We start from the raw sequence: 26737 nt of genomic DNA on the forward strand, positions 1-26737 counted from the left end.
AGGTAGACCAAGCACTTTTCCACTTACTAGTGGAAGGGAAGGGGTGAAAACAGAGAGAGTGAAGGAGGGCAAGTACGGTGGATGTACTCTGTACACATATACATGAAAACAACAACTAAACTGTTGAAACTGTTCAAAGAAGGGCGAGAAGGTAAATGAGGGTGAAAGATGGAGGAAGTGAATCTGATTAAGATGCATTGTAAGCACATTTGTAAATGTTACAATGTGTCCACTCTGTGCAACTATTATATGCTAGTTTTTAAAAGTCATTATGTAATGCATAAAATGTTGGATCAATTTAACTTCCAACAAACTAGAAAATTATGATATTTTTGTTTGTTAGTTATGCCAGCTAAATTCATTTATATTGGGTGACTGAGAAAAGCTATGCTAGTTCACTATGAGATTGACTCTAAAAAATTTAGAACATTTTTCAGCTCAGTCTACAGATCTTTAATGTTTTATAGCTTCCAAATAGTTCTACCTTAGATAGAATATCTAATTATTCCCTCTGGGGAATCAACAGCAACAACAACAAAAAAATCTATTTGAAAAACAAATTCAACTGAGTTTCTAAAAGCTTTAACTTTCACATTTCTTTGTGAAAATGGTATTTTTCATTCAAAATATTTTTGATATTTATAAGAAACTAAAACACATTGAGGTTTCCAGGAGGTATCTGCCAAATTCAGAAACACCTGAGCATTTTTTTCTGGAAAGATATCGTGTACAGAGTTGATTTAATTTGAGAACATAATAGAAGAACTTTTAGGGTCAACGAAAATATGAAAACTCCACCAGAGCCAATAAACCAAAGGCTACCCCTTTGCGTATGAAATAAAAAGCTCCAAGGGATAAATGTGTGGATAATTAAGTCCTTAAAGAATTGACCTGTTTCAGAACCCTGCTATTCTCCTAAGGTTAATGAAACCAAAGTTTAAAATGCAAGGCAGAAAAAGATATATTATACAGTAACGGTTCTTGAAGGCTGTGGTAAATTCAAGCACTTTGCTAAGCAATTCTCATCTAGGCTGTCATGAAATCCTAACAACCCTAAGAGCTAGGTACAAATGCAATTGCCATTTTATGGAGGAGACGGACAGTAAATGGATCAGTCACATTGAGACCCAAGCACAATGGCTCCAAGAACACATGGTCAACACGTACCTTTTTGTTTGTGTGTGTGTGCGCTTGGAGATCAAACCCAGGCTCTCACAAGCACTGGGCTCAGTTCACATTCAACACGAATACCTTTCAACATGACTTCAAGCATGATTTTCTTCTGATTCAAAGAGAACTCAGTCAAAACTTCATGCTGTGCTTTCACTCACAATGATTGGTTGCTTCTGTTGTTTTTTTCCTGAGACACTGAGAAGGCTCCATTTTCCCTTAGAACATACTTTTGCTCCCTCTGACAGTCTTATTTCAATATTTTAACTCAAGTCAGTGTTTCTTAAGGTGTGTTCTGTGGAACCTAAGTCCTGGGGAATATTACCAATCACTGTAAACAAAAACAGCAAGCAAATAAAAAATCCCTTCCTCTAATCTTGTGAATTCTCACTGTGTGAAAAAAATAAAGAGAATAAAAATTCTCAGTCTCTTCAGTGTACTAGTGAATAATGTGGACCTTCAGAAGGAAGATATTGTTTCACAAATCATTTGACATACATGGAACACTGACACTTCTGCAAGTTGTGAGATGCCCCCAAAAGCCTAGCTCCAAGTGCAGGTGGAGGCCCTCTGCTTTGTCAATCCTTGTTTCTGTCCAGAGGGATTATGGGTTTTTTCCTAATTATTTGTATTAGCATTTATTACTTATATAAAGCGAGGAATTTCATTGTGATATTTCCATCCATGCATATAATGTACTTTGTTTATATTCACTCCATTACTTTTTCTTTTCTATCCTCCTTCACCCTCCTTTTTTAAAACTTTATTACAAATTTTGAAATAGGTTTCATTATGTCTTTTTCATATGTCACGAAGTGTATTTCTATCATATTCTCTCCCACTGCTTATCTCCCTTCTACCTCCCAAATAGTCCTCTTTTATATATATATATATATATTCATGTCCTTTTAAAAAATCTAGAGTCTCCATATGAAAGAGAAAATGAGGTCTGGCTTAACATAATGATCTCTGATTCCATCCATTTTCCTGCACATTATATAATTTTATTCTTCTTTGTGGCTAAATAATACTCCATTGTGTATATGTACCACTTTCCTTCTAATGGAAACTTCACCTTGCCAAGTCTTCAACACTCAGGTTTGTACCCACCCAGAAAGGGTGCTCTTTTTTTTTTTTTTTTAACTTCTCACCAAAGTGCTGCATGGTACAGGCAGGTCCCTTCCAGCCTGTTTTTGTTCACTTCATTTATTTCTTCTTACCCACTTGCTTGTGCCCAGAGAACATGGTATGTTTACATTTTATTTTGTCTGCCCTTTCTGAGACTTGTCGTCCAGGAAAGGCCTCCCCAAACCCCACAATTACCTCATTCCAGTCCCCACCAACAGCACACTTCAGTTCCTCATTGGTACTAATCACCAATGTGTTTGGTTGCACAAACCCATCTAGGTCAGAAAGATTTTTCACACTTATACAATCATGGGATTCTCTACTAACCTCTAACTCATGCTTAATAGAACATTATGACGACAGCGATGCAAGCTAAGGAATGAAGCCAGGAAACCTCCTTCCAGGGGAGGGAACTGCTTTTGCAGGACCCTAGCATGACTTGTCACGCATTTTCCCATCCAGACCAAGAAGTTCTTGAGTCCCAACTCTCATGCATTCAATGTGGCCAGAGAAAGGGAGGGATTTGGGTTAGATTGCAGTAGGTTTTTGTAGTACAATGAATCTCATTCTGCTACCAATATTGGCACCTTCCTTCCCCAATTATACATACAGTCTATGTATATTGAAAATTACTTATTTTGAAAATGAAAAATATATCAGTTTTCAGAAGCATAACCCCCAAAATTCATTTTTGTTCTGCTTGGAGACAGGTTGATATCATGTGTTGGGTATTTTCTAGTCATCAGGCTAAAAAATTAACCTATTTTTTTAAACTCTTTCTGTGTCTACCAGTTCAACTGAGCTCATACTGACCTCATGTTCTTCTTACAAGTATTTGAATTTCCAATTCTCTTTTACTTGACCAGTTACCAGGACAATTCCAACACTCAGAAACTTAGTCCTCAAGCTATTTGCTTTAGAACAAATAATCTAATTAAGTAGGTAATGCAGCTTTTATGGGTAAGTTGAATTTTCCTTATTGCTTTCCGGAACTCCTTGGCAACTGTCTTACATTAATTCTTAGCACTAGGTAATTTAAGTTCTCTGAAGCACTAATCACTAAGAATTTTCATTTAAGTATCACTGCAGAGACTTTTATGCAAACAAATCCCCAGGAGCCAATAAATGATTTTGAATTAAATTTTCTTTTTTATAATATGGTGAGTAGCAACTTAGGAAAGAGCTGTACCTCATTTTGACTAGATTATAAATCATCCCTAGCTGCAAAAACTAAAGTTGAAAAAGCAAATACTAGAAATGGCCCCAAGGAAATAGGTAAAACACCCCAATAAGTGTTGGGCCCACCACTGTCCTCAAAAGAAGAAAGTAAAAGAATAATTTCTATAATGGTAAGTATTTTCTTAAGCAATGCTACCTCTTTTTTTTTTCCCAGCTGAGGACTAAAAGAAAAACCACAAGGAAAAAAATGACTTTTTTTTTCCAGTTGATCACACTTTTAAGTCACTAGAAACTATGAATTTGAGCCATATCTCTGAAGATTTTATCTTACTCATTGCAGGAAAGATCCAAAAATATCTCTAACTGGTCATTTCAGAAAATTAGCTCTAGTTAAATTAAAAGGCTTTTTGCTACTTTGAACCTGAACTGGCTAACTGACTCTACAGAAACTCCAATGACTATGTTGGCAGACAGACCTCTTTAGATGTCCCAGCTACAGTTTAATTAATTCTGTGACAGCTCTTAACCTTTCTCAATCTCAGTGTCACCTAATGCCTCTCAATCTTAACTCATTTGTCTTTAAAATACAGATGATGATAGCGCCCATCACATCAGGCTGCTGCAGGAATTAAATGAGGTAAAGTATGAAACACTCCCACACTTAACACGCGGTCACTCGAAATGCACTTGTTGTCTCCCTCTCAATAGCTCAGGTGATTGCATCCTTGTAAAGCAAAGCTTGGGTTCAATGTTTCATGAGAAACCAACATCAAGCAACAACACTTCTGTCCCAAGACACCCAGAGCTTCCAAGCAGCTGGGACAGATGTCTTTATTGTGAGTGGAGAGGCCACAACACTTCAGAGCGTCACTGACTCTGCCCTGGGCCTTAGCAAACAGCCTTGGATGCAGTCAGCCTCTCAACTAGAAAGTGTATGTGCCTAGGAAGCATCTCACCCTGGGGAGTAAGAAACCACAAAGAGTTTTGTGGTTTCTAAAGAAGAGATTTGTTTATGCAAGATACTTCCTACGAGATGGTGATAGCTCTTACAGGGAAGCCAATACAAAAGCACAAAGCATAAGAACGCTAGGAAACATGTCATTTCACAAGTTGACCAGGTCATCAAGAAAAATTTATAACATATTCTTTTATTGGTAACTTTGAGATTTTTGAGAGCAACTCTTTACAAAGCGTCATACTGTACATGTCTGAAGTTGCCAGCATTTTCTTCAATCTCATGTGATAGTGGATAGTCTTAGATACATCAAAATAGAGTTTTGATGAATTCACCAACTAAATGCATTTACTTAAAAATGAAAGTACAGACCAGAGTTTCCTGAAGCCTCGGCACCCTGAGCGGCCTGTCATCAGAAATGCATATTTTTGTGAAATCATTTGCAATGGAAAGAAACGCTCAGTCACTCTTTAAAAGACACTATGTCTCACTGATAATAGCAATTTTCAATTGCACGTGAAACTTCTGAGGGATATAACAACCATTTGGGGAAAAGATATTCATATTTATATGGCAAAATTTTGCATTTTTATGATTCTGCAAGCTCAAAATTCATTAATTTGGTTATTTTAAATCGCTTTAAACACACACAATTATACCCACACAAACTGATGTGCACATGTAAATCAGAAAGAACACTTACTGTTATTTCATGCATGCTCAGAAGCTTGGGGTTCGGTGGCAAGGTTCCTAGGCGAAACTTGAAACCTTCTTCTAAGGTCATTCCCCAGAACTGGCTGTAGTTCTGTGCTGTCCATCTGCCTTACAAATGAAAGGGGAAGAAATATGTAGGTTATATTATGTCACTTTTATAAATACAAGTTCAGTTATATTTTTAAAATTAGACAGCAGCAAAAATAGAAATTATTACTGCTGGCTAGATAATCTTTATGTAAATGTACATTGTTGATTATTGTAACAATAAAGTGTTTGATACCCTTCCTAAAAACTGGTCCATTTCAATTGCTGTAATGACTCATAAGGAACTGAAAGGCACAAGCTGAAACCAAGTATATGGAATCTTTACCTCCTGCAAAGGGAGGTAAAGTATAATAAAGGCCATTGCATAGAGTTTCCTTTAAATGTCATTAAATAGATTTTAGAAAGAAGCTTCAACATACAGAAATGTACTTATAGAATATTACTTATGAAAATTTACTTATAATTTATATTTGAAATTAAGTTGACCACATAAAAGAAGCATTCATGCTAGGCACAGGTGGTTCACACCTATAATCCTAGCTACTCAGGAGGCAGAGATCAGGAGGATCACAGTTCAAAGCCAGCCCAGGCACGTAGTTCATGGGACCCTATCTGAAAAAAAAAAAACAACCCTTCATAAAAAAGGGCTGGTGGAGTGGCTCAAGGTGTAGGTCCTGAGTTAAAGACCCAGTATCACACACACACACAAGAAAAGAAGCATACATGGAAAAATGAAGACAAGCTATACTTGCCTGCTAGGCCTGCAATCTACAACTAAGCTATATCCCCAGCCCAAAATTTTTACTTTCAAAAATTACAAAAATAACTAGTTACTGAAATGGTCTATTTTATGTTAGTTACATAAGTTAATTTGTGCCCAGTGCTCAATTATCTTAGTTATTAATAGTAGTGTGAAATTAACTGATGTCAAAACACTAGGCAAAAAGTGCATATTTTTCTAGAAACACATTTGGTACTCTTCCTTACAAAGATACCTTGTTTTCAAAATATAATATTTAAATTTGAAGATAAATGTTCGTTAGGAGATGATAGCTGATGATAAATGAGAAAGATGAAAGTAATTTAATCACTATTAATTCAAATTATTTGCAACTTGGGGCAACATATTTTCATGCTTTAGTCAGATCTAAACCATATCCTGATGTTTCTATCACCAAAATTATTTATAATGTGATGGGTTGATTAGAAGTACAACTCAGTTTTCAGTAATATGGCTGGAAAGTTAATACTTTTATAAGATCATAAAATCTTACACAACTTTCAGCTACAATTTTAAAGGTCAATATGTGTCACCTGAAGAATTTCAATAAGAAAATCTCTTAGGCACAAGTGGTAAGGTGCCTGCCTAGCAAGCATGAGGCCCTGAGTTCAAACCTCATGGTTTATTTAAGAAGCCAACAGGATCTACCTTGGTAAAAATTGTGATAGCACTAAATACATTTCTGGTACCCTGTGCTAGCTGGCATATATTAGGTGACATCCATGGGTCATTTAATTTAGCACTCAGCTTAGTCATCAAGAATAAACATCTTAGAAATAAAATAAAGATCAGGAAATGTTACAGCTGATTGCAAATAGTGAGAGTAAACAACATTTTTAGCTCCTGTATGTGTTTGTATACTAGATCACATGCTAAAATGTATGTTTTATGGTCAAAAGTGTGAAAATCCCTGTTAGCCTGCATCCTCCCCCATGACCAAGGCTCATCACTCCCTAATGCATCTTTCAAAATGTCTTAACTTATTTGTTGTATTCTCTGATAAACACCAGTGACACTGACATGAATAAATTTCTCTACCCTCAAGGAACTCATACCCTAACAAAGTGTACAAAGAAAGAAATGACTTCATGCATGACCTTTATTAGCAGAAGGTCAAAATGTGATCAGAGCAGAGAACACACACATAACTCTGCTTACAGGAACTGGCACATTTTTATAGAGAGTGGATCTCATGTTCAGTTGGAAAGAATGAGAAATAAGTTTGGAGGCCAAATGTGTAGTAAGAGAGCACTCACCTCGAACAAAGCAACCCTGAGTGAAGTGTGCAGGTGTGGAGTCGGGTGGCACCTACATGGAATGGCAGGTAACTTATGTGCTAAAATTATTAGAGGGGATGGAAGCCCAGGGCCCAACACAGTGTAAGCTATGAAGAAGTAAAGAGTCTTTTGGGCCAGATAGTCATTTATGCTGAGGAGCATATTCTAATTCAGAAGCAATAGAAAGGAGGATTTTAAAGAACAAGATAGCAGAATCAAGGCTTTGTTTGAAAAGGAGAGCCAAAAAAGTGCAAAGAACAGATTGGAGTTTGGTCAGATTGATCACAGAGAGACAAATCAGGTCATTTCAAAACAAGCTTGAAAATGAAATGCACTAGAATAGAGCTAGGAATGGAAGAAATAAATATTTAAGAGCAATTTGAGTACGGGAAATAGCATGACATGGTGAATTAAGAGAAAAAGAAGGAAAAACAAACTAGCTTCAAACTTTTTGGCTTGGTTAATGAGTCTGCAGTAGAAACCAGCAGCCAATGATAAGTAGAAAAAATAATGCATTCAGTTTGGGGTATGCTGATTTTGAGAAAGCTAAAAATTAAGGGCAGAATCCAGAAGATTAGATGTTGAATTCCTAAGAAAAATCAGGTTTAGACATTTGGTAGATTCCAAATGTTCATAAATTACTTTGCAGCTGTTCCATTAGGAGGTGGAAACTATTTTCCCAACCTTTGAGTACAGGATGGCCTAGGATTGATTCTGTGCCTTTTAGCTTTCCCTCATGCCTTATTAGAGCACCATCCTTATGTGTAGAAGCCAAGACTAGCCTGTTGGAGACACATGGTAACCAGCACTGACCACCAGACATTGAAGGAAAACCATTTTAGAGAACTCAGCTTCAGCTGAGGTGATACATGTCTATAGACAGATGAAGAATGCCTGAGGAGGACATGGTGAGGTACATCTGTAATACCAGTACTCAGGAGACCAAAGCAGAATGATCACTTAGTTCAAGGCCAGCCTGGGGCTACATAGAAAGACCTTGTCTACATAGCAAAACAAAAACAGGGTGGGCTTAGTGGTGCAAGCCTGTAAACCCAGCTACTCACTCAGAAGGTAGTGGTAGGAGGATCACCATCTGAGGTCAACCCAAATAATGTTAGTATGAAATCCTATTTGAAAAACAATGTGAGAGTAAAAGGCAAAAGGACTGGGGGTGGGGCTGAAGAAGTAGAGCACTGGCATAGCAAGCACAAGGTCCTGAGTTCAATCCTCAGTTAAAAAAAAAAAAAAAGCTCAATTGAATCCATTCCAAATTGCTGACATGACAAATGAAGACTGCTGACAAATGAAAAACCTGTGACTTTAAAGTCTTGAGGTGTGCAATGGTTTGCTTCACAACAGCACAGCAGATAATGGAAATGGTTATGGGTCTCCCTTTATTTCCAGTAACTTGCTGATTATTGATTATACTTCTAATTTGGTCTTAAGTTCTGTCCTATCGTTGGAAATCTTTTTTATAAAGGGACGCCATGTCGGCTTGCCAACTATAGGGCCAATTCCCTTCAGACAGAAATTATCTGTTTGTCTCCTCAGCAATGCTCCAAGTGGAAAACATGTTTTATTAATATTGATCACCTAGAAAAGTAACACGTGCAGTAAATAATCACTGTAGTACATTATGTAGAGCAAATAAAGACTTAAATCTAAGTCAGGTGCAATGACTCATGCCTGTAATCCCAGCTACTTGGGACGCAAAGATCAGGAGGACCTCAATTTGAGAACAACCCCAGGGGCAAAAGTTAGTGAAACCTGATCTCAACAAATCAGCTAGGTGTGGTGGTGTGCACCTGTGATTCCCGCTACACAGAAAGTATAAATAAGATGATCGCAGTCCAGGTGGGCTCCAGCAAAATCCAAGATCCTATTTGAAAAAAACCTCAAGTATAACAGCCTAGGGTCCTGGCTCAAGTGGTAGTGTGTCTGCCAAGCAAGCACAATGCCTTGAGTTCAAACCTCAGTACCACGAAAAGTAGATAAATTAAATTTAATTAAAATATTGCCTTGGGAGAAAAATATTTTAAAGCATAGGTTGCATTAAATAATATAGTATGATTATATTTTCTCACATAAAACCAGTTTGAACATCAAGAACAGAGAACAATAGAAATTAGAGCTTTCAATTTTGAAAATGAGAATTTTCCTTTTCATTCCCTGGTAAATATTTGTTGTTCTTTTCCTTTTCCTCATAGCTTCTTTCTTTTAACATTTTCTGTTTGGTCTGTGTGTCTTTTGCTCCACTTAAACTTCCCTTCTTACTCTTTTAAAGACATAGCCAGCATGTACTGTTTTAATGTTTACTGTAAAAGTACAAAGCCCATGCCTCTTAATTAGTCTTGGAGCATATTCAAAATAAAGACGGGATGGAAAGAAAGCTCTTCCTTCCAAGGAAAGCAGTATCCCCAACTACATCAGGTCTCCTAGAGCACTTTCGTTCCACATTTTAGATGTGGTTTCCCATGTATTCTGTAACAGAGAAAAATGGAGCTCCTGTATCATGGTTTCTTGGAAGTGTGTGTAAGTTAGATAAAGCATTTGAATCCTTTTAGGAACCTGACTCAGAAAATTTATCAAGATGACACATGCTCTTATGTTTCTTATGTTCTTTCAATGGCTTAAATATAATTTATACACAGAAAATTATAATTGGCTTGCCCAAGAAATACTTAAATGTCATCAAGTTAGCACCTAAAACATTGGTTAAACAAACACACGCAAAGGACTGAGGATGATTTAAGAATATTAATGTCAACAAATGTTGGCTATCTGTAGTTTGTGTCTTCCAAGAAAATACTTTGGATACATTGAAATTCTGTCTCCATTATGTTAGGAAACATAAAATCTTATGTGTGAAAGGAAATGATACTTCTGTTTTTTAGAAAAATGCATCTTAGAATTGCTTCATTTTTCTAGTTGCTTGAAAATACAATTCTTTATGTGAAGTCTTCTGCAGAATTTGGAAGATGTTATCATGGCTATATAGAGACTTAACAATAAGTAAAGGCAGTGAAGAAATTCTGAGGCAGATATTTGCCAGCCTGACTCCTTCCTTCAGTTCATCAATGAAAGCAACTGTTAGTGCCTATACCTCAATTTTCTATATGTAAGTGGAGACAGCCTCAAACACTTATCTCCAGCCCTTATGTGTCAGTCATCCCGATCCTTATATTACTAGCAAAGTGCTCCAACCTGTCTTTTGACTCAATCATAAGTGAAATTGACTAAGTACCTGTCACTTCAGCAAAAATTGCCAAGATTGTATTGTTATTTGGGGATCATAAAAGTAGAATACTGTCCTGGTAAGGTCACGTTCTACCCACCATGGCTGAACATATGGATGGCTTGGTTACAGCATCAGCAGAGAGAAAGAGTTAATGTGAATGAGTCAACCTTGCCAACTTCTGATCTTGCCTAAATATTTATTTATTGTAAAGCTCCCTCAGTCTCACCCACACCAGGTCATTGCTCCTTCCTACAGGATTGAAGACTGGGCTCTATAGTTCTTCTTTTTTATTTGTGCATTTTAATTTTAATCATTTACCTTGTGCATTCCAAGTTTACACACCTTTATAAATTTTATCTCCCTGTTTCTCTCCCACACTTCCTTTTAAAAATAATAACCATTTTTAGAAAGAAATTAAAGACAATACATAGTTTGAAGACTGAGCCCAGAAGTCTCTACTGGGAGATTACTCTCACCCATGGTCTCCTTTGTTGACATGTTCAATTAATTCTGGCTGAACAAGGCATGCATCCTGGGAACATTTCCATTGCTGTCCGGAGCATGTACTGCAAAGAAACAAACATCACAAGAGTGGCATGGCCTTTACAGAGTACATTTCAAAATTAGTAACAGGAGTTATGCATTGTTAAGACATAAAACATCATTTCTTGATTAACGTAAGCCATATCTGATTCTTGGAGAAAATAATTATAAAACATGCATTAGCTACTACTCAATGTACTCTTATCCTCTGCTTCAGGCAATTCATAAATTACATGACCCCATTGTCACTGAAGTTTAGAAAACAGGACAATTTGGAGAGCAGATTCAATGTTCTTGTATTTGGAAACTTTCTGTAGGCTAATCCTTTTTCAGCAGCAGTTTTTATGTACAGTTACTGCCTCTAGTCTACCTAAATGTTTACAACAAGGACGTGTGCAGCCCTGATACATGGTGAGGGCTCATTATCAAAAACGTCAGACTTAAGCACTAAAAGGTATATGCGTGATTATATTTTCAGCATTTATATGATGTCTATATGTGTTTAAATACATGCTTTTTTTCACAAATGTTCCTTTTATCTGAAGAAAGCATACACAGACAATAGAAGTAATTTCTGTCACTTAAATTCATTACCAGGAGTTGCAGTTTTCTGTAATCACTGATCCTTTTTCATAGTGCTGGCCATCTCTGAAGCAACCTGTCAACAGGACATGAAAATTCTCACCTGAGTAAACCACATTCGTGATGAGTAATCTAAAACTCTAGTTAGTTTCCCTACATGCAGAATTGTTTGTTGTCAATCTGATAGAAATCTACATCGGGTTTGTGTCAAGGTTTATAAATCAAATTCTTCTGGGTTCAGTCCATAAGCTTTTATCTTTAAACAGCATATTGTATTCCAACAGAGAGGATTTATAAAACATGAAAACTAGATTACCAAAGGAATAATTACTAACTATGCTGAAAAAGTAAAAATGTGTTTAGATAGGTAAATAACATAAGAGTATTTGAAATCAATTCATGGCATTTATTTTAAAAAATTAATAAGGTCTCACAAATTATTTTAATTAATTATAGATGACTATAAATGAAAAGCCATTTCATTGAATTTACCTTAGAAAGATAAATCCTAATTTTTTCTTTTTTTCTATCTTTTTCTTCAATCATTTATTCATTGTTCTTTTTTTTATGGTACTGGAGAGTGAACTCAGGACCTCATGTTTGCTAAGCAAGCTCTCTACCATTTATGCCACACCTTCCATTCTAAATACTTTGTAATCAAGATTTTGATCAGGAGAAAACTATGAATCAGTGAGATTGTAGCCACGTGTCTTCAAAATCCAAATGTTTCTTAACTATTAATTGAAATTGATTGTTAACTGGCTTACAAGATTATATAAACTGCTTCAAAAGAGCCTTATGGTGAATCAAAATCACCACATGAAAACCACACATATGATATTGCTAAAATACAACCCATGTTACAAATTAAATCATTTTTGAAAATATAAAATGCATAAATCTAAAATTAACATTGAATTAGGAAAATAAACTCTATTTTGGTGAAACTTTTTAAACAAAAACATATACCTGATTATTACATCAATAGTCACTAATTAAATAAAATAATTTCTAACATTTTATTTGTTCATTGAATCATAGGCAGAATATGTGATTCAAAAACTCTCTGAGGGACTTGGTTTAACTACTTGCCATAATGTCAAAAAAAAAATTCTGGCTTCAAATTCTTTGATTTTTCCAGAAAAAAAATGTTTCAAGGAAATATTTCACAACTGCCCTTCCTTGGCACTTTTGTTTTGCCATTTGATATTCTGCTTAGTCAGTTAAAATCTCTATGCATTTATCCTTTCGTGGAAGTCTGATAGTCTGCAATCACAGAGTGGAGAAGGAAACCTTCTTGCTCCTGACCATATCTTTCTCAATGCAGCAAACTGAGAGGAGGGGGGGAGATTTAACTTTAAATCAAGTTCAGAGTTTGAATTACTACACAGGATAAGACATTTTAAATAATTAAGTGAACACTATGTTCATAGAAACCCTACAACTTCTAATTACCTAAGAACGACAGAAAACTTTTTACAGCAATCCAAGTTTTCACTATAAGGCAAGAGAATTACTTCCCTGACCATTTTCAAAGAGAGGTTGGAGGCAAAAAGTAAAGCAGATTTTAACCATACCTTACCATTTACGTGGGTAAAGGGAACAGAAATTACAAAGTCATAAAGGAAAAAGACTGTCCTTTCTCTGAGTGGTACTCCAACTAATAATTCTGAAGTCAAGAGAAGACCATCAAACCACTAGCACTACATCTAACATTAACGAAAACTCCATTTTTTGCATAGCCTTAGTATTACTCAGAGTTAGCCATGAGAAACTGTGTTCACTTTAATCTCACTTGTGAATTTTTATTATTATGTGTTCATTATATAGGGGGATTCACAGTGACAATTCCGATTAGACTTATATTGTGCATTATTTACATTGTCCCCATCATCTCTCCCCCTTAACCTCCTCTTAAAGCAACTGCAAGAGGTTATTTAGTTCTGTTTCATGCAGGTATTTGAAGTCTATCAACCATATACTGTCACCTTAATCTCCTTCCTTCACCCTCTCCCTCCCACTAGTACACTCCTCCCGCATACACCGTGCCTATTTTATAATCCTGGTTTTCGTTATTGATATTTAAGTTGAAGTTCAAAGGGGTGTCTCAGTGCATGCCCTCTGTGGGTGTGCTTTACTTTAGTCTGTTCAATCCCTTTGAATACTCTCCCTTATCCCTTTACCTCCCTCCCCCTGTTTTTCAACAGTTTTCAATACACAATGGACTATTACTCAACCACAAGGAATAATGGGGTTTGAAGGTAAATGTATGTAATTGGAGGACATCAGGCTAAGTGAAGTTAGTCAGGATCAGAAACACAAGATACATGTTTTCTCACATATGTGGAAGATAGATCAAAAATAAATATATACACAAAAACAAGCATGATCATATACAAACTCAGTTGTAGAACATCTTTGCAACAGTAGAACTATTCTGTGGAGCTTGGGGAAAGAAAGAAAGAAAAAGAGAATGATAGAGCAACAGTAATATTCAATACCATAAGATGTGAGGGTAGAGGATATAAGGATATGAATTGGTTTCTTAAACAAAACCCTAAGTAGGACCCAGGTCAAGCACCACACCATGAAAGCCCTGGCCTCTGCACAGCACAGAGACACCCAACCCACTCAAGCCTCTGCCACAATTCCTTCCTAACTCTTCATTCTCCACCAGGCATTGACAGACATCTTTTAAAATAGACACCATGTTTTCTCCTACTTAAAACCCAAGTTGTTTCCCATCGAAGTTAAAATAAAATCAATTTCTAAGAAATTAGAGGCCCTACCCAAGATGTCTCTGCTCTAACCTTTGATCTTGACTCTTAATTGTGCTGGTCACTAATTAACATTGAATTAGCCAAAGGAATGAAGGTGAGGAATGAAGCATTAGTATAAAAGTGAGAATAAAAAGAAGTGAATGGCTATAACCTGGAGGCAAGACAAATGAGACTCAGTTATGGATTGAGTTGGGGAAAAGAAAAGAATGTTGATGCCTCATTCAGTTTTGGCTTGAGCAGTAGAGGGACAGTGAACGGCTCACTGAAATAAGGACTGCAATAAGAATTCAAGAATTCTAGGGCAGGAGGTGTAGCTTGATGGTAGAGCACTTGCCTAGCATGTTTGAAGCACTGGGCTTGACTTGTAGCACTGGAAAAATCTATTCTGCTTTGGTATTTTAGATTTAGGTTAAATCTAGGTTAGACAACATAATGGAGATAATTAAGCTGACAGTAGTTTATAGAAGTTCAGAGTTAAGTCAAGCCCTGAGCATGAATTTCAGTGATGCCTGAAACTAAATAAGAGTGTACTTATTTAGAAGGAGGGAGAATACATGGCAAGAGAAAATGATCCAGGCTGAGGTCACCACACTGCAGGTAACAGACATTCTGAAGAGGAAACTGGAAACAAGGATTCAGGGGAAGGTGGTGCCATAGAAATTAGGAAAAGAAAGTGTTTCATACAGGCAAAATGGTCCTCTGTGTACAGTCCTGCTGAGAGGTCAAGAGCAAGAAAACAGACATCTGAGCATGGCATTCGATACTGTGGAAGTCACCAATGGCCACATCAAGAGAGGTTTCTCTGAGGGAGCAGAAAAGCAACATCCTATAGGGTTAATGAGAGGTGTGAGAGTAAGGAAGGGCTTTTTCTTCCAGGTAGTCTGCCATTAAAAGAATGAAGGAAATGTGAGACTTCTGGTTAAGAACACAGTAGCAGCCGAGGTGTTTTATGTTTTTAAGTTGGGAGACATTTTGTAAATTGATAGCTAATCAAGAAGAAAAGGGGAAAATGCATACATGTGTGCACACACATACCATGTGTGTGTGTGCATGTCTGTATGAGAGAGAGAGAGAGAAAGGAGAGGGAAAGGGGGGGCAAGAGAGAGAGAAAGGAAAGAAAGAGGGAGAGAGAGGTGGAGAACTGGACAAGAAAAAAATGAACTCAAAGTTCAAGCAGGATAACCAATTCAATGTAATTAGTAACTCAGTGGAGGTAAACTGAACTTAGAATACTAGAGAGGTGAGAGATTTTTTTGCCCAGTAGCTTATTTATTTTCTCAGTAAATATGTATGGAACAACTTGGAGTGAGTTTGTCAAATTGTTTACAACCTCACATCTTGACCAAAACCCAAAATGAAACATAAAACTAATGACTATTGAAATTAAGGAACTTGCCACTTTAATAGCCTTTAAAACAACATTAGGCAAATCGAATATTTGGAGAGTGAAATACTTGGTCTTGCTGATTTAAGGAAAGATGATAATATGAGGTCTATAATTTATTTTTGAAATGTTTCATCACAGTGTGTTATAAATATCTGTGCTGGTCTAAGTTGCACAGTAGGAAAGGCAGTTGCTTGCTCTAATCAGAAATCCAAACTCCAGGGGTGCTCAGAAGCATTCATTCTGAAAGGCCAGATGTCAGGGTAGCTGCTGCAAGTGCTTCAATTATCCATATTTTCATCAACACTAGAGTTAGTTTAATGAATATCAGAAGTGGGCTTTCATTGGCAAAATTAGTGGCTTGCTAATCACCATAATGGATATAAGAAATTGACTGTCAATGGTTAAATTAATAGATTCAATTTACATGGAGTAGCTAAAATATTTCAATTTTGCATGCCAATGCTGAAACCTCCTCCCCATTTACACCCCAGATGTACCCCACTATTTATATGTATATCTTAAGGTCAAAATTCTGTATTGTTAGATCAGATGCCCTCACACTGATCCATCTGCTTAGTAGGAGGAGCTGTCATTCCGATACCATGAGGTTACAGGGTCCTAACTGTAATTATCACATGTGCCTGAGTAAATGTTTCATGCAATGTAGACACAGGAATATCTGAAAGGACAAGACTTGAACCTTCATAAAGCTTGCAGAGTTTTGGGAATTTGTCTGTGTCTCCATAGCGATGTCTATTTTGGTGAACTTCAGTATATGTGATGGAAACTGACTATAATTTATCTTCATTATAACATGGTTAACGATGCTGTGAAGGGATTAAAAAAAACCTTCATATAACTCATATGTGTCAGTGGCTTGCTTATGTTTTTTTTACCAGCACAAAGATATAGTTGTGTGTCATCAAATTAGCTTAGGTCTGCTCACAGCAGATGGTTCACTAGACTGTTTCCTTAAGATTACATTGAGAAAATTCACTCTGGTTCTGATTCAATCTCCATCAATGGTTTGCTGTATCTGACACTTGAAAATTCTCTAATTATTGGAATTTATCATGAGATATGGGGAAGCGGCACAGAAGGAAGATTGTCTTTAATGGTACATTCTACATTCACCTCAGATAAAAGTAACATCATTTTTTAATCCTTAAGATAATGTAGATAAATTTAAGTTGTTGATTTAAAGAGCTCTTAGGACAGGCACAATAAAAAGAACTAAATACTAACATGTAACTAGATCATTGAAAAACATTTTATAAGCCAGTGAATAAACAGCATAGCATAGAAAGTTGCTTTACACATGCAAAAATAACAAATAATACACTATTGTCTTTTTAGTTTATCTTGTACATCTTTTTAAATTTTGCACAGTACTTTTCAACCAATTACTTCCAAAGCAAGATAAGCAAAGGGAAAAAATTACCTTTAGAAGAGCAAGTAGTCTAATGTGAGCTTTTTGTTACTAAATAAAATGATTAATTGTTTCTGTCCATAACGAATGGAGTCAAAAAATGTGCCTAGAATATAAGTTCTACCTAAAATATGACCTAATCTGAAGTTTTCCCAAAATTCTAGCCCTCAAGGAAAAATGAATATTGAATAAAAGTAGTAATTGCTTTTTTTAATGGAGTATATTTCTTAAATAAGAAAAGCTCAAATATATTTCAGCACATCAAAGTCACTAGAGCTTATACTATGATGCTGAAGCTCAAGGGAATATTCAGTGGGAAGTCTGGCATGCTGGTGCCCATCTGTAGAACCAGCTATACCTGAAGCTGAGGCTGGAGGATTGCTTGAGCACAGCAGTTCAAGACCAGCCTGGGAAACAAAATGAGACCCTATCTCAAAGGGACAAAGATAATATTTAATTGAGATGACAACTTAAACAGAAAAACAGGCATTTAAAGAAACACTTCATTTTTAGAGGAGCCTACATTCTTAATTTTGCGGACTGCTGAGGTTATTTCCAACATAATTCCTTATGTTCCTTTCACCCTATACCAGAACCCCACTGAGAGGATAACACATTGCCACACAGCAAAATGAGGTTTTGGTGTTTAACCTCTCTTGACAGTTACCAGGACTATATGAATACATTCTGGTCAGAGAGACAGGAGTAGAGGTGCCTTTCAGAGCTCTAGAATGCTCCCTTAGAATGTGTGTTCATGCCTCCTTCTCAACTGTATTGACTAGGACTTAAATATGACTTCTGGAGTGTGAGGGGCAAAACCATTTCATGAATACGGGGTCATATTATAATTGCTATGATAGTAGAGATGAAAAGTAGATGGAGCCTGCTCTCCAAGGATGCTGAGAATTCAGTCAAAATATCCTTAAGTATTAGTATTAAAATAAATAAATTAGTAAATAATTTAAATAAAAAAATAAATAAATTAGTAAATATTTTTTGTATTTTGTAAAAATACAAAAAAAGTGTGCTATTACAGTTGCCACCAATCTGATGTAATCTCTTTTTGCACATGGTATTTATTAAATAAGTATCAGACGTTTTAATCTAATCAATTTTCCAGATGAGACAGTACAGTGGAATTATCGTCCACAAAGAGCACATCTGTGACATTTGATTATTTCTCACTTGCAATGCTATCTAAATCTTATTACTCACATACACCACACATTTCTCAAGTGTAGAGCTTAAAAATACTCTTTTCTTACTCTTTACTGCAACAATGAAGGTATTACATATGTTAAAGACCACTAATTATTCTTCCAAAACAATGAAAGAATGCCCATAGAAACTGTGAATAAGCCATACTTTGATATTTTGCCAATATATATTTTAAATACCTCATGTATGAAAAATCATTCTTTTGAGAAGGTGTTTATAATTATGTAAAAATGAAATTATTATTTAATTTAGAGAAGAAAGCATTTGATAGAATAAAACCTCTAGGTATCAAATCCAATCCAAACACAATCACTGTCTTCTAGGAGTCCACCTTTTCCTGGCACCTTTTGTGCCATTTACTGTGTAATTAGTACACAGTGCTTACTCTCAAGAAGCTTCAAGTACAATTGACATAAGCTAACTATCCTATTAATCTGGTAGGATAAAATAATGAATGAGTTGATACCTGAAGGGAGTTTGGAACAGTTGCTGGCTCAATAGTATGTACTCAGTAAGTCTTAGCTAGTAGGAGGAGGAATAGGATGTTCAGTAAGTGTATAAAAAGCACACCACTGAGGTTTGCCACCAAGAGGGCTGTTAGTGAAGCCTCTACCATGTCTAAAACACTATGAGATGTGAATTTCCCTTGGCTTCAGGTCACAACCATGTCACTCTTGGCAATTATACTATAAAAAAGACTATGATACCAAACTGATCCTGGCTAGAACTCTGACGATACCCCAAGTATTATCATCATGTTACTAGTGTATAAACATGTTATTTAGCACCACAAATTCTTTTATTGATCATAACAGCATGACACCATAGAGAAGTTCAACTAAGATGCACTTCTGAAAATCCTTATGTTTTCAAACACATCACTGTCTTTCAAATCCAAAACACATGAAGCATTAGTGAGTCACAGCTTCCATGTACAGTTAGGCAGGTTGGATACTGAACAGCAGTGAGGATTTCTACTCACAGAAGCTGCAGATGCATTGATGTTTGCAGAAATAAGAGAAACCAGCCAGCAAGGAAACAGCAGGGGAGGGTGAACAAGGCTAAAAGGGAAGTACACATATTGCTGAAAGATGGCGTCCTCAACTCAACTCCAGCTGATGGCTTTTAGGCAAGATGAGGCACCCAGAATTACCCAATCTTCCAACACTTCAACGATAACTAGAAATTCATATTTTAAAATGAAAACTCCTCTTTTTTGATGTTTCTATGTCATATTCATGCTTTTTTCTTTCTGCTTTGTTTTTTTCTGCATGGATCATTATATCATCTACAAATAAGCAGAGTTTTATCTCTTTCCTTCAGATTGTTTCACTCCATTTTTCTTAAAGCATTACAGCACTCCTTGATAAACAGTAGCAAAGGCAGTAGACATCCACCTTTTGTTGTCAGTGATAAAGAAAATACATCTAAAATTTCTCAATTATACATAATGTTTACTTTGAGGTTTGGTGTAGAAATCCTTTTGATAATAAGGAATTGCATCATCATTTCTAGTAAGAGAATTAACAAAAGTTGCCAGATAATGTATGAGCCATTCACATTTTTATATAATAGCAATAACTATAAGATATATATGCAATTCAAAATAAATCTTAAAATATCGAAGAATGCCCAGAATATGTAAGGACACTAGGAAAAAAAATTGGTTCTACTTAAGGAATTTTAAAGAATCTGAATAAGAAGAGAGATACTCTATACTCTTAGATGAATTGTCTTAATATTATACAGTTCAATAATCTTCAAATACATTTATAAACTCTTATGGTTACCAAAGGCTTTGGGAGAATGGGGATCAAGGAGGAATGTGAAAAAGTTGATCAATAAAACTAAGTTACAATTAGGTAAGAGCTAGATTTTGATGTTCTATCATACAATGGGGTGACTCTAGCTAACAACAATGTGCTTTACATTTCAAAAAGCTAGAATAAAATATGTCAAAAGTTTCCACCATAAAAAATGATAAATGTTTGAGGAAACAGAATATTTAACTCTATTTAAACATTAGACACTACACACATTTATCAAAAGATCCCATTGCCCCATCAATATGTACAATTTTTATGTTTTTATAAGTTAAAGCAAATTTAATTTAAAAAAATTTATAAATTCTAGGCATTTATGCTCAAAACGTTAGGCTGACTTTTGAAGCACTAGTTATCTTGTTTAAAAACTGCTTATGGAAGATTAAATGTCTATGTATCCTCAGTCATCCAAGAAAAAGAGGCTGAGCAAGATATTCAGACATATTATAAGGCTGAGGGTGGCAAAAAGTAAGTCGCAGAAGAAAGCTCACTATTTAATTGGAGAATAAAGTGAAGCTCAAACCCATTAGTAATCAGAGACATGCACATTAAAATGACAATGGGAAATAATGTTCCACTGATCATATATGTCAAGGTTATCTAGCTGGAAAACACCAAGTATTACAAATGTGGAGAAGATGGGTCCTTACATAGTGCTGGGGTGGGGGCTGGCAAGCAATAGACTGATTCACTCAAACAAATTACACCTGTAGACTGTCAGGACACCTGCGTGAGACTTCTAACACAGAAGCTTCTAATATCAACACTCAAGACTGACCCTTATCAGACTCCTCTTCTCCCTCAGACCTAATTACTGATTCTGCACTCTACCATTTCTTATGAACTTATCCTGCACATAACACACTGCCAGCTGGGGATACTCAAGACTATAACCACCGCCCAGATGACAGCCACTCATCTACTACGAACCAGTTCTAATGTCCTGGGTTCCATCAGATTGGGTATATTCCTCCCAGAACCACCTACCCTGATGTGTCTATATCCATTCTAAGATCCTCGCGCATAAGACCAGGTCTTATGAAGATTCTCCTTTTATACCATCTTGAGTCTATAATCACTACAAAGCTAGTCTCTGATACTTTATTTTTTCATCTCCCTGTAATGCTTAAAATGTGGCACAGACATAATGTGCAGAAAATTAAAATTGAGCCCCTTGCTAAAAATCATTAACAACTTCAAAATGGCGCCAACAAAGCATTAAATAAAGCACTGGACACAGGGTTCTCTGTGACTGTGTAGTCACACATCCAGGAAGCCAACCCTGTTCCATTTTAACATCTTTCAGTGAGTTCTCATAATCAGATAAAATTCCTACATATGACATATTTGATATATTGTAAGAACTTTTGTAAATGTACTCCCACCCAGCACAATAAAAAAAATTACAAAAAAGAAAACTGGTTCATTACTTAAATCAGTCAATCTACTAGTCAATTCAGTGAAAGAAAATATGACCATGAATCCACCATGCAAATCAAACTTGTTTGTGTGTAGACAGATCTACAATTTCCTAGGTAATTTAATTTCCATTGGTATAAAAACCATGTCAAAATAGCATAATGTATGTATCCTTATTATAAGCTCTTTAAATGTGGATTCAAATAAAATTTTCCATAATATTTATCATGATCTATAAAGCCTGGCCTAATATGCCCTTCACTCACCACTCAATGACCTCATGTCATACCAACAACCCTCCCCTCATTTTTCTCCAGAAATAATGGCCTTCTTCTAGTTCTGGGTGCATGCCAAGCTCCTCACTTCCAAGACTGAGATACTCTTCACCTCCTTCCTTATTCCTCAAGACTTAGCACAAATATTTTCCCTCACTGACTCCCCACCCAGATCAATGTTATATATTAAGTATTAATGTTATACCTGGATATACATTCTCATTGCACCCTAAATATTTTCTTCAGAGAATTCATCACAATTTGTCTGTGACACCCATGAGACTAAGATCTTGTCTCACCCACTTGTTACCCCAGCACAAAGCACATTGCCCAATTACAGTGGAGTACTCAACAAAAAGTTAGTGAAAGACTAGATCTTCCATGGCTAGTGGACCCTCTGTCACTTTGTAAGATAAAATAAATGCTGGCTGAGTTGCCTAATGTCAAAATGAGAAACCTGGGATGAATGGCGTTCCTGCAGAAAATTTTAAGTAATACATAAATGCTTGAAAGAAGTGTTTCTTATACAAGATAACATTCTTGAAAATGAGGGCAATAGCATTTTTAAGTGAAATCTAGATTCTGAAGTAAGGATATTAAGTCCTTAGTTTATCTAAGTGGTCTTCTAACTATAATTTCTAGTCACGAGTACCCATTTAAAGTAGTATGACAAAGCTCCAATAAACCCTAAATTTTGGTTGAGGAGATTTACTGCAATGAGAGACTGAAACATAGAGCTTCCTCTAGGTGCATATGTAGGGTGCTTTTGTTCCAGAGTTTGGTTATATCAATTGTTCAAAGTCAACAGTCATTCTAATATAATTAGACCAATATTATAAGTATCACCATTTTCCTTGTGAATCATTTACATTAATCTATTCAACATCAAGACATTTAGTACTAGTTTATAGGAATCCTTCCTTCTTTTTAGTAATCTTCAAATTTCCAGACTGGTAGGCTGGGTGTAGTGGCTCATGCTTATATTCCTAGATACTCAGGAGGCTGAGATTTGGATGATCATGGTTTGAGGTCAGCCCAGGCAAGAAGTTTGCAAAACCCCCATTTCGATCAATAAGCCGGCTGTGACCCAGCTCTGCAGGAGGGTAGGAAAATTGTGGTCTGAGGCCAGCTCTGGGCAAAAACAGACCCCATCTGAAAAATAAAGTAAAAAGGACCAGGGGCCATGTTCAAGTGATAGAGCTCCTACCTAGCAAGCACAAGGCCCTGAGCTCAAACTCCAAAACTGCCAAAAAGAAAAAGACTCTAGACTGGTAAAACAAAACAAAACTATACATGAATAATCTATTTGGTATTAGTATTACTTAGGTAGGAACAGAGACTGATTTTACTTTGCTTTGATCTTGGTTTCAATGGCATTGTTTGTTAGTAACACAGATTCTAATGCTGGAGGTCCATTAGCCCCAAAAGATAACAAGTAAACTATACATGAATCTATAGAATTATCACGCCTGTAACTTTCATGACATTCTCTAAGAGGTTACATTTTTTTAAAAAGCTTTAGAGTTCTCATGTCAACACATTTTAGAAGGAAAAAAAGAGTTTTAAGTAATCCATACACAAATTGAAGAGTGTTAATTAATACCAGCAGTCATTGTCATCATGCCAGAACTTTTCTGAGGCTGCCATATGATGCAGGTACCCTGCATCTGCACCAAAGCAGTATAACAGGTCAAAATTGATCACAACAGTCATTTCCATTTCATTGAATAAAAGGGAAGGAAAAAAAAGGGAAAGAGGGAAGAGGAAAGAAGGAAGGAAGGAAGGAAGGAAGGAAGAAGGAGGGAGGGAGGGAAGGAGAGAGGGAAGGAGGAAGGGGAGAAGGGAGAAAAGGAGGGAAGGAAAGACAGGAAAGTTGTCAGATCCTCTTAAGAACTAGGATATGCTCACACACATCCCCAAAACCTACCTTCGGTATACCCAGGCTGTGTGGGAGGAGGCCATTCTTTTTCTTCACGGCAAAAGGACTTGTAATCAGGACAGCAATCAGAATTTTCCCTTTCACAGAATCTATCACAGTAACACAATGCATTTGCCTCATAGAACTGAGTGACACAGCCATCATCTCTGTCTTCACAACAACCAAAACTTCTACAGTATTGCCCTTGGAAAATGGCTCTTTTGAATCGAGTACCTTCCAAAATGGTGTGATTCCTAGTGAAATAAGCTCCTAGGTCCACTTCTCTTTGAGATAAGTAACGCCTCTTGGTCCAAACTTCTGTAGCCAGATAAGAAAAAATTAATATCTTAAATCCGGTCCACATTCTCTGGAGGTCAAGTATGGATCCCACTTTCAGTTAGATCCAATACTCCTGGTCTTGGCGGCTTCTCTGTGGGCTGGAAATCTAATCTTGAAGACACCTCACCCTGAACCCCGAAACTGACCCTTTACTTGAACTAAGTATACTTCTTTCAGTTAAACATTAATCGAGAATTTTAATGTTTGCCCAAGATAGTACAAGTGTTGGAAATAGGCTATTGTAATTCCTACAGAATTTTAAATGTCTAATTCACATAATGTAAAATGTTTACATTATCACCAAAATATCTACCTAAAATTTATGCATAGATGATATACTGAATATTGCTTGTCCCTCATAAAAATCTAGATTATTAAATTTGCAACCTCCCTGGTATATGCATTACCCAAATTATGGCTGTTATAAATACTGACAAGGTGCAGGAAATTCAAAAGTCAAAAATACAATTATTCATTTCACCTGCTTGCACTGCAACTAAAATCCAGGCTCTCCTGAGGTTGCCTGTGAGAATCTATCATAATAACATCAGTTGCTCTAAATCAATGCCCAGTCACACACTGGCTTCATTTCCCATCTGCACTGCTTTTACCTACCAGCATTTAGATTTCAAGGCTTACTGGAGCCCCATTCAGTTAGAAATTCCCTGAGGATGACCTTAGCTCTCTCCACCTGAGACCCCACCGAGCAACAGTGAGACAACCAGAGGCATCTAGAAGACAGCAGCTGCTCTTTACTAACAGCTGTGGGGGAAGGAATTGTGAATGAAACTTAAAGGTCAAGATGTCTTTAGTATTTCTGTAGAGCTGTGCATAAACAGTTGGTTTTGCTAAACTATTTATTCATTAACAACAATAACTCCCTTTGGACAGGGGATAAGTAACCAGCAGACGATGATTCAGCAAGAGTGGCTGGGTGGACTAGTGGAAAAAGTCTGTCTTGGCAATCAGAAAGCTGAACTCCAGTCCCCAAGCTACTATTTAATTGACTCTGTGACCTTGGAATCACGATTTATGTCTCCGGCTCTCAGTTATTTTCTTATGAAACAAGGGTCTTTCTGTGCATGTCTGTTTCAAAATTCAAACCCTTCAAACTTATTCCATGACCTTGCTCTATTTTATTTGATTCATACTTTTGTCCTCATTATGCCATTGTCTTCTGGCACTTCTCTATCAGTATATAAACAAGTGTAAGTCTTTCTATCCAACCCCCAAAATAATTCTACATCACTTTGGTGTTACTGTCTATAATCTCCCCATCTCTGTAATCCAACAAATGCTGACTCTGCTTCTTTGCCATCTATTAATTCAATAAATGAGTGAAATGTCCAATTTGCATTTTCTTCCCTTGTAGCAAATCTGTTGAGTACTTCTGGAGATGACCCATGAGACTGTAGAATTGCAACTACCACAAATTTGGGGAGTTTTATATTAGTGACTTCTTAAACATTGCTCATAGCAACAATTATAAATCTTCTTGCTTTTGTAACTCACTCCCTCATTTTCTAGAGGTGACCTTCTCTCAGAGGTTACCAAGAAAACAAAGACAGCAAGTGTGAATCCCACACCTTCCTGTCATAAACCCATAACTCTATCTACTTTTGCTGTCACCCTTCCCATCTTTCTTCCAGACTTGGAAGAGTTGGTGCCATCCATATCTATGGAAATTCTCCCATCTTTGACTTTTATTGTGCCACCATTTGCATTTACATTTTTTCCTTCTGTTACCTCTTAGTTCTCATACATCTTCAACCTCTCTCTCACACGAATCCTTCAGTCTGTTAGTAGGATTGTAGCAGACTCTATTGCTACCCCACTGGTATCCTAACACTGCCACCATTTTAAGACAATTTGGGGCTTCAAAAATAAATAGTATCATTAACCAGAGCCCACTATTCCCCAGCATCATACCCCCACTGCAATATAAGCCAGAAGTTCAAGCATTAACTCCCTTCATCAACTCACTAGAAGTCTTCCTTTTACTGTCTTCCTTCCTTTATTCCTTTCTTTGTTTACATATTTTATATTTAATTATTAAATAAATAAAAATTGTACCTATGGTATGCTTATTTTTAAAATTTTATTTCATTAGCATATTATTGTTGTACTGGGAAAACATTGTGATATTTACAAATGTGCTTACAATATACATTAGTCAAATTCACCCTCTCCATTACTCTCCTTTATTCCCCCCCTTTCTTAGAATGGTTTCAGTAGGTTTCATTTTTCCATTTCCGTACATGAGTACATACTATTTCGGCCATATTCACTTTCCTTCACCCTTTCCTTATATCCTCCACCCTGCCACTGGTACCAATGCCCCAGATAGGACCTGTTTTACCTTCTGGTCCTTCATTTTTGAAAAAAAAAATAGTTTGTTTAAGATAGCTATACAGGGAGTTTCATTATGACATTTCCATGAATATATGTATCATATCTTGAATTGTTTCATCCCTGCCAAGGTTTCAGTATTCTATATTCATTGTTGTATAGAAAATACATCACCCATATTCACC

The 26737-nt window shown here is 36.4% G+C and overlaps 1 protein-coding gene across 7 annotated transcripts in view; it reads right to left on the reverse strand.

Moving 5' to 3' along the window:
* The window catches only part of Tinag (tubulointerstitial nephritis antigen), a 90738-nt gene extending 66383 nt beyond the window's left edge, over nt 1-24355 (reverse strand). For 6 of the 7 annotated variants that reach the window (XR_012450613.1, XM_074081889.1, XM_074081890.1 and 3 more), the window contains exons 1-4: nt 23874-24355; nt 11628-11691; nt 10967-11056; nt 5136-5250 (exon numbers count right to left, since the gene is read on the reverse strand). Coding sequence is in view for 6 of the 7 variants with exons in the window: in XM_074081889.1 (XP_073937990.1) it covers nt 5136-5250; nt 10967-11056; nt 11628-11691; nt 23874-24228 (624 nt within the window). In the remaining variant the exon portion in view is untranslated. The remainder of the gene's footprint in view (nt 1-5135; nt 5251-10966; nt 11057-11627; nt 11692-23873) is intronic. The other variant, XM_074081888.1, reaches the window with a different exon arrangement.
* Nucleotides 24356-26737: the final 2382 nt, after the last annotated feature.

The sequence above is a fragment of the Castor canadensis genome, chromosome 8 (assembly GCF_047511655.1).
Source record: "Castor canadensis chromosome 8, mCasCan1.hap1v2, whole genome shotgun sequence".
Lineage (NCBI taxonomy): Eukaryota > Metazoa > Chordata > Mammalia > Rodentia > Castoridae > Castor > Castor canadensis.